Genomic DNA, 9,419 nt, shown 5'->3' with positions numbered 1-9,419 from the left:
TCCGAAGATTCCAAGACAATTAGGCAGCCATGAATGTATTAGAATTCTTCGTCCTCTGGCAGCAGTGGTTAGCCCACTCGCTCAGCACCTAGACGACCCTGGTTTAATTCCCGGTCAGGGCGCATGTGAGTCTGGTTTGTGATCATCATGCCGATCGAAAGGGTTTATCTCGGGGAACTCCGGGCTTTTCCACATACCAAATACCACACTCTCGCGCGGCATCGTGCCAACGAGAAAGATAAATATAATGTTGTTATAACTTGTTCTACAACGGTCGTTAAAATAAAGAATCCTTAAGCCACGCCCAATTGTTTAAACCTATCATTCTCTTCACAAATGCCCGTTCAGCCGAAAAAAGGAATTAATCGATAGTTTGCGGAAATAAGCAAATGCGCAAAACTCGATCCGATGTGAAACTTCGATACATTGAAATATTACTCAATACGAAGTTCTGCACATATATAAGTCACAAGTGGTTGCAATCTATCGATACCTCCTTTGTTGCCTTGTTAATCAGTCGATAATAGATAATACCGTATCATAACTAATTCAATTATATCGTTTTGCGGTAAAAAATGTCAGCACAAAGAGTTCGGTTTTCGCTATTAAATAAACAATTAAATACGTTACTGTTTCATTACTCTGAATTTAAACAATTAAGTCAATCAAACTTGGAATTCATTATCAAAACAGCGTATATGTAACTCATGGCAGTACTTAATTGGATGACAAACGTTTCGGAAACAAATGTAACGAAATTACTTCCGATTTAACGAAGTTAAAGATGGACGTATTTACATAAAAGTCGCAACATGTCTTACAGTAAGCATAAATGAATTTTGCACAAATATTGAACTTTTGACAAAATAAGCTTTTTTCGTGAACTATTGTATACATAACGTCTGTGAACCAGTGTTATTTAATCTTATTTTGTAAAGAAATATGTTTTGCCTGTGATATGTACGATGTTTGTATACCGTAAATCTATTCATCTCTCTCTCTTCTCCACTGGTGAGAGACCTATTCCATGCATATATATATATATATATATATATATATATATATATGCATTAAGACAAAGTACACTACCATTTATGTCCGCAAGCCCCTGAAAAAGTTATACTTTTTCGTTTAAGTATCGTTAAGCTCTTGTTGACAATGTTGTTCAATCCTGTATGACCTTCGTAAAAAGGTTGTTTGTAATATATTTATTTTTTATTTATCGTGGGCGTTGTTTATTTTTGATGATTGTATTGAAAATTGTATATTACATATTTCTCTTTTTTTTCTTACTCTCGTGTATTAAAACCTATCGCATCTTCAAACGTCACAATACGCTAAAATTTGAAATATAAAAAGTCATCATCAGACGTATTTTACGTTTCAGTAAGTGAATTATTTTGTCAAAGAAGAAACTACTTATTGACTTCATGAAGACGAGAGGGTATAACAAATAACGCTTCATAATTAATTGCATAACTTGACAACAACCTTCTCACTCGAAGTGTTTTGTCTGCAACCAACACTCCTGCGCCATTTGCCGCAGATGTCTTAGAGATCTTGTCTTACAACATTGCTTTAAATTTGTATTTAAGTTAACATTTCATTCCAACATTTGTATCTTTATATCAAAAATAAGTCTTTCTGAATTACAATTCCATTTCGAGCTTTTTTTTAAAACAACAAGTGTTTGTATAGAGAATTCAATCACAGATGATCAAAATAAAACTCATAGACATTTAATTTAATTTGTTAACATGCATTTGCAAGCTGCAACGATTTTATATAGCTATACTAAACGAATATTTTAGAGAGAAAGTATTCCCACATGAAATGCTTTTCGTTTACATATTTATCAAGTCAAGATGTCAACACAGTTATGTCACAATTTATTATTACAATGAACAATAGCTTAGGTGTTTTTCAAACCGTGAACGACAATATATCATTCAAGGCTTAAACGAGAAAGTAGTTTAAAGCCTGAGCTCTTATTAAGATGAATTGCAATCACTTTGATAACAATATAATGTTGTGGTGAATATGAAAGCCATTTCTATGTGAGCTATGGTTTATTTAGTTATAAAAAATGATAACATTAAGTTTTATGTTTTTGTTTCACTAAAAACTCAATAAAATGTAAATAACTTGAGTTTGTTCACCTTTTCCAAAGATTAAAGAGTCTGCAACTAAATATTAAAGAGCAGTTTAGTGTTGTTGTTTTCTTATGCGGTTATGGATAGGAATGATACTGTGCCTATCCCTGTATTCTGTATTTCAATTGACATCAATTGATGAAAGAGAAACTGATTTTGAAGCATCAAAAGTAGATTATTTATATTAAAATTATTCATAAATTCCCCAAGCTTTACCGAACGTATATATATATATATTATTATTTATCATAGATGATGTCAGAAAATTTCCCTAGACAATTAATAATTAATCATCGACAGGATTTTCATTGTCGCTAACCATTCCATGAATTCAAAAAAACATAACTTTGATATGAATTCTTAATATAACACGTTTGAGGAAATGCAAAACATTTATTCTGGAAATTTAGAAAAATACCCGTGTCTTAATATTTAAAAACACTCCCTGCGGTTTAAAGTGAAGGTATATACACAGTGAACACACACTAGAAGGTATCGTTGTTGATACAATTGCTGCCCATGTTACAACACTTGTCTGGTTGAGTCGTCAAAAGGTGAGACTATTGTTTATTTACTTTCTATGCCGGTTTATACATTAGTATCCATAGTTTTTATTTTTCACACCAGAACTTTTTTCATCCAACTTTCATCAACTCGCTTAAAAGGAAAAATAATTAATGCTGTGTTGTAAAAAATGGTTTGCATGATGATTTGATTACTAAAGGAATATATATATAATCTAACCTATATATACAAGTGGTCAAATATCTACTATCATGATGCAAAACGCAAGCTATCATACGGTCAGATTTAATCATAAATAGTAACAGTAAAAAAGATAGTTTGTTTCTTTTTTATCAAAATATTATTCCGTTGTTTCCTATGACATCCTAAGTTAATATTTACTGTACGTGCAAATACTAACATACATATACTATTTATGTGTTTCTTACCATAAACGATAGGATATCATTTTTTGTCTTTGGTTGGCCATGCTTTATATAGTAGTTACCAATACCAACATTTTTTTCATAGCCATTAGTATCTGTATTATTGTAAATACTACTATGGAAACTATATGGTCCAACCATATATTCAGAAGATTAAGAATTCGTTTAGAGGCACAGGAATAAGGCATACTAGAGAATTAACGTAAATAAAAATCATGAACAGACTACAATGTATCAGAATATCTCCTTTCAACTGAAGCATCCATAACATTTTTAGACACATGGGTTGTGTTACCGGATACAGCTGCTTAATACTCGGACTATGTCTAACACACATTGTCCTGGCGCAGAAAAATAACACATCTGTTGGCGTAGGTGTAGAAGCCAGCAATGATGATCGGGTTAATGGAACTGTGGGCATGTCAAAGTAAGCATTTCGTCGATTACTATTTACATCAATCTTGTTACTCCACTATCTTATATTAAAAATGAAAACAAAATGAAACATGTATTACCTCTTGGTTGTATTACTAACGATGTTACGATACGGAAAGTGTAGCTGCTCATGATGTGTTCAATTTCGCAACCAATAAGCGTTGAAAATAATTATCAAATGAATTATGAATTAATTCCAACAATTTGGTAAATGGTAAGTTATTTCGGAACAAAAGGTCATACGGAAGCTCCAAACATATAAAGTTAGATGCTAAAAGTGCTCCTTGTTCGTTAAATTCATATAGATAGGGGCAGAGCAGCACAAAAAGTATAACTGAGCTAAACATAACTGATCATTTATCTTGTCTTAAGCTTAGACAGCTTAACGTCAAACTATACAAACCTCAAATTAACAAGCATAACATAAACACAAACATAATTGTTAATGCTATTATATTATATATTGCACATGTACGTGTACATTAAGTTATTTTTATTATAAATAAAACACTTATAGTTTAGATAATTATATTTCAAAGAATACTTATAATAAAATTATAATATCAAGCGGGAGGAGTGAAGGTATCGTGCTTTTAGCTCGCGGGGAACCAAATGTGGATGTCATTAAACCAATTTACGTGGCGAAAAAACAAATGTGGATGGCACGTATGTTGACTGAAATTAGTAGTTATCGAAGTTTGACAAAAAGTTTCATAGATAAAAATGTAGATTATATTAAATACTCATCATTATTTCCCGTCAGGGACTTAGGTAATGGGGTCAGTCTAAACGCCGGAGGCAGTTTGGTTTCAAGTGGAAATCGGGAAGTCAAAGCAGGAATATCATGGAGTTGGCGGAGTTCCTCTAAGGTATGTTCTTGAGATGTAATGTTGTTACGACAATAACGTATGTGATTCTTAAATAGACCGCAGGAGATTTTAGGAAAATATATCGACAACAATCCGCAAAAGTATCGATAGCTTTCAAATAATCAGTGGTATGTCAAAAAGTAATTAAAATGCTAACTCAAGTCTCATTTAAGATGTGTTTTTGTCCTATATAATAATGATATATACAGTCGAACCTCGTTGGCTCGAACTCACAGAGACCGGCAAAAATACCTCGAGCCTTGGAAAACTCGAGCCAAGCGGGATTGTTTACTTTCAGTATGAAGAACTAGAAATTCGACCCAAGCGAGTTCGAGCCAACGGGATTCGACTGTATATATTATATGAGTTTGATACTTAATATACAAACGAGATAATATCGTAATTGCTATTAACAAAGATTATTGTAGAAATAATAATATGATTGTTCAATGAGTTTCATTTATGCAGTTATTGTCTCACAGTGTGGCTTGTAGTTTGTGGTTATACATTTTTCCATGTCTCAATGTCAACAATCCCTGCCTGTATACCATAACATATTCGTAACACTTTGCGATATATTTCCATGCCATCAGGACTCTCAGGACCGATTCAACGTGACGCTTAAAAGTGATCCTTGTAAATTCGACTCCTATGATCAAGACGCAAATGGAAGGATTTCAAAGAAAGAGATGTTGTCAATATTTCGAAATAGTTTTGCGGCTGCTATGTTGTTTGATGTTTTGGACGTAGGAACCGGTGAGGATTATTTTGAAGTACATTTATCTTAATTTGTGTCGGGTTAATTTCGCAAAGATACGATCGCCTTTACATTTAAAGTTTATTTTTAATATGCATCCTTCCAGTTCAAGCACAGTTTTGTATCATTAGGTGAAGGTTTCACAAACATTTGCCAACCATACTCTGTATTATAGCAAAAACATATCACTATTTTGTAGGCTTGCTTGTTTGTCTTGCTATTGCATTTATGGATTGTCATACTTTGGCGCTGTTTCTATTTCAGTCGATGGTACGATTACCAAGCAGGAGTTTGCTAATTTAGCTGCGGTTGTCATCAAGTACTGCGTCCGGAGCTGCCTGTAACAGAGAGGAATGGACGATATATTGGGACAATTGTTATTTAACATTATTATGTTTTAATTGAAATGTGTTTTTATACAACGACAAAGATGTTTTGATGATCAATGTATGAAGCAAAGTTTAAAAAGCGTCTTCAGAATTCTTGTTACAGTGAACTCGTGTGTTAATGTCCGTTCTAATGAGATAATTCAATCATTTTTTATGCATTCATAGTCTGTGTTGTTTTCTAAGTTTGTGTTTCCCATTTAAAGTCGTTTGGACCCTTATTTTTAAAATTAAAACAAGCCTTATACTAAATACATATTTGACTACCGGGCCTTACCTGTAGTTTTCATCGTACTATTATTTAGTTAAAGGCACTCCACCATGTATAATTGGGCATGAACATACGTAACTTGCTGAACGAACAATAATTTTCTTGTATTTAAACACACGACCTCATTTTCCCGAAAGCATAGTATACGCCTTTAATTATTGGAATGTAAGCTTAAATGTACGATTTTCTCTTCGAATAAGTCAGTCAATTAATGTTTGATATTAATACGCTTAATTTTAACACAAATTGAAAAATGTCCCCAACATGAAACTTGTCGGGGAGACGTTTTTAGTTGAGAGCTGTTTGTTTAGCAATCATCAATATCCAGTAATGATGTAAGACCTATAACAGAAATTAATGAAGTCATTATATACCTGTTTTTATACTATTTCAAGCAAATAAAAAGACCCTTAAATCCAATATTTACAAATATTGAAAACAATTCACATTAAAACATAAGTTATATTAAATATATGGGTATGTACACTATGGTTTTGGCTAATTGTATGTTAAAATATAAAATCAGTCAACAGCATTTCGACATTGCTAATAACTGGAAATACGATTATGTGTGGGGTTTTTTCCATTTGTCTTGTATAACACGATATAAAACAAGAGACGAGTACAAAAAAAGATAGGCGGACAAGAGGATAAAGTATTGAAAAACTATTAATATCATTAAAAAATGTAGTTTTTTTTTCGAATTAGAAATATGCGTCCAAGATGTAATGCATGGGCACGTATGTGCTAATTTATTGTGTGTGTTTTTTTAAACTGCAATCTCGATTTTCTTGGGCCTCACATTGAAGGAATAATTAAACAGAAATCATAACTGAACTTCTTTTACAAACCAATAAAACACTATCTTTTTTTCAGATTTCGAAATACTTGAATATTCATGACGTATGTAATGCTTTGCGTCAGTTTTATTTATTATTTTGCCATATAAGGTAAAATTAAAAATATATCATTTTGTAGTGTTTGAAAATTCATTCTAAGCAGGAAGAGTGTCTTCAATCATCCATTTGAGGCGAGAGACGCCTTACACTTAGATAAAATCGTTATTATATGTTCGTCCAATATTGTGTTGCAATGTAACTTTACAATCAACTAAGACCTACTTTTGATAATGAGTTAAGGTTCATATCCGCCATATTATGAATGTCCATACATTCCATGACGGTATTCGCCAAAACACGAACAATCGCGATAAGTTCAGTGACGATATTTGCCATATCACGATTGGCGGCCATACATTCCTGTCATTTTAGAAATACCCTGCATACAATGACAGGGCGATATTCACCATATCACTAATAAACGCCATACATTCCCAAACGGCATCCGTAATACTAGGTATGGCCGCCATACCACCCCGGGCGATGTCCGTTGACAAAGAATGGCCACTAGGGACCGAAGTAAGATTAAGCAGTTGCTATTGCCAGTAACCGGACAAGAAACCGACCGCTGCAAGGAGAAGAAGATTTAAGGCAAAAATGATAATAACAATTTTATTTAACGAACATTTATGCCTAACTGTTGTGAAATCATTCAGCATTTTAAATTTAAAAGCAGTTAATAAATATGTTACTATATATAGTAACACATTTGTACAGGGATTTCGCGATTTTGCATGACTCAGCGATTATCAATTTTGCGGCCCGGGCCGATTATCGATTATCATTTCGCGGCCCGTAGAACGTTTGCACGTGAATTCAATTTTCGCCTTAAAATGAATTTTGGCGACTGTGAAATAATGTCTTGACTAAATTATCAAAATTTATTGATCTGCTTGAACATATTCATTGTTAAAATCTTAAAGGGAGGCGAACGCAGTTTAGGAAGATATGCTAGTGTTTGATAACCAGTGTGGACCGTTAGGGTTGAGTTTTTCATTCTGCGTTGACATTCAAAAAACAAAACAAAGGGAGCGGCAAAATTGAATTTACTTGAAAAACAGCAACTGTTCATACATGTTGACATTATTAATACGAGTTATTGGTTTATCTAAGTACAAACAGTTGTTCTACTTGCTAGGTGTTCACGTTTATTGAATTGAATTCAGTTATTCAGACCATGAACCGAAAGATGTCAGTGATTCGTACAGAAAAAATCGGATAGACGTTGTGGACTGTTCATAGTGATCAATTGAAATTGAAATGGGAACATAAAAGTGGCAACAAAATGCTGTTTGCCTGTTTGGCTCACTCTCAAAAACGAAATAAAAGTAAATTTATTTTGAGGGTGAGTTAACTCATCGTTGTCAAGCGTGAGCAAAATAAGCACAATAAGATAGCAGGTAAACTTTAAAAAGCAAACTGTAGACTTACAAATAAGAAAAACATACATATGCATTAAAGACGTTAATACACGGCGAAGCCGGGCCGTTGAGTAAAAATTGGCCCTCGTGCTCATAATGTCCCTCGACTACGTCTCGGGCCATTATGAGTCACTCGGGCCAATTATCACTCAACGGCCCGGCTACGCCGTGTATTAACCTCTAATTAAGCTACTGCCAAAGTCTTTGTTAGTTAGTGTGCCTCTCCCGAAGTGTTCATCAGCCATCGTGCCTCTTCCGAAGTCCTGATGAGCCAGTGTTCTTCTTCCGAAGTCTGTTTGCGTCCCTCTGCCAATGGTTTTATAAGCCTTTTATTATGCATCTCTAGAATTCGCTATGAGCCTAATCCTGTTCCAAAGACTTGATGATATAATTTGCCTCTCCCAACGGCCAGATAAACGATTGTGTCTATGTCGAAGTTTCATTTCATTATGATACGTGCATGTGGAACACACTTATCATGAAGAGGTTATACATTGTTTGGTGTTGCTTTCATGATGTAATTTAATCCGATGTTACAGATAACTATGTTCATATTAATAAAACACTTAATAAATTTACCTGCACATGTCTATTTTTTCTCCTATCCTAAATATCAGTAAGCATACACAAAATATATCTTAACATTTTGCTTAGCACTCATCAAAAACAATAAATAACAAAAACATTTCATTTGTTTGTTTCAACAACAGTTTACTGTTAACGTACAGATGAGCGTTTATTCATCATATTTAACCGTTTTATCTATATTATCACGTTGTCAAACGCACAATGGTTTAACCAATGGCTGTATTAAATGCTGTAATTTGATGACGCACAATGGTTTAACCAATGGCTGTATTAAATGCTGTAATTTGATGTATTTATTTGTCGTGTCATAAAACGTTTATATTTACTTTTAACTATATTACCTTAGGGCATATAATTGATCATCACTTGGTTTGATGTGTTTTAAACACGCAGCGTTAATTCTATGATTGATAAAATGTAAACTAGCTCCGTCAAATGGCTGTGCGTATTAGCAATACAATAATAAAGGTGTTTTCTTTCTGAATCAAATTAAACACGCAATCAATCGAAAATGCAATTAAATCTAAATAAGTCTTGTTTAACGCACAAAACAAAATATGGCCACAATACAGTGACATTTTAAATAGAGTACATTCACAAGAAACAAACCACAAACCTACTCATTAGAACAAATATAATAAGCAGAGCAGAACATAACGTACTGTTTATTAAGACCTCTGTATCATTGAA

At 33.4% G+C, this 9,419-nt stretch overlaps 1 protein-coding gene across 2 annotated transcripts; it reads left to right on the top strand.

The window, feature by feature from the left end:
- The first annotated feature begins 2,575 nt into the window (after window positions 1-2,575).
- Window positions 2,576-5,637, top strand: LOC128205582 (uncharacterized). 2 transcript variants are annotated; one of them, XM_052907315.1, is made up of 5 exons: window positions 2,576-2,707; window positions 3,381-3,530; window positions 4,302-4,407; window positions 5,001-5,163; window positions 5,429-5,637. In XM_052907315.1, the coding sequence occupies exons 2-5, from the start codon at window positions 3,385-3,387 to the stop codon at window positions 5,506-5,508; spliced, it is 495 nt and encodes a 164-aa protein (XP_052763275.1). In that variant the 5' UTR covers window positions 2,576-2,707; window positions 3,381-3,384; the 3' UTR covers window positions 5,509-5,637. The 2 variants fall into 2 exon arrangements, 1 of the variants encoding a protein (XP_052763275.1); XR_008256284.1 differs by lacking the exons at window positions 2,576-2,707; window positions 3,381-3,530 and adding an exon at window positions 4,021-4,204.
- Window positions 5,638-9,419: the final 3,782 nt, after the last annotated feature.

This window comes from Mya arenaria, chromosome 10 (genome assembly GCF_026914265.1).
Source record: "Mya arenaria isolate MELC-2E11 chromosome 10, ASM2691426v1".
Classification (NCBI taxonomy): Eukaryota; Metazoa; Mollusca; class Bivalvia; order Myida; family Myidae; genus Mya; species Mya arenaria.
Note: the sequence above shows the minus strand (reverse complement) of the source record. Positions and strands in the feature narration are given on the sequence as shown.

What these genes read in the sequence shown, in the direction of transcription:
- LOC128205582 (XM_052907315.1), top strand. Translation starts at nt 3,385, where the DNA reads ATGGGTTGTGTTACCGGATACAGCTGCTTAATACTCGGACTATGTCTA. An exon ending in GTTGGCGGAGTTCCTCTAAG is followed by an intron (nt 4,408 to 5,000) that starts GTATGTTCTTGA and finishes CCATGCCATCAG; the next exon opens with GACTCTCAGGACCGATTCAA. An exon ending in TGTTTTGGACGTAGGAACCG is followed by an intron (nt 5,164 to 5,428) that starts GTGAGGATTATT and finishes TTTCTATTTCAG; the next exon opens with TCGATGGTACGATTACCAAG.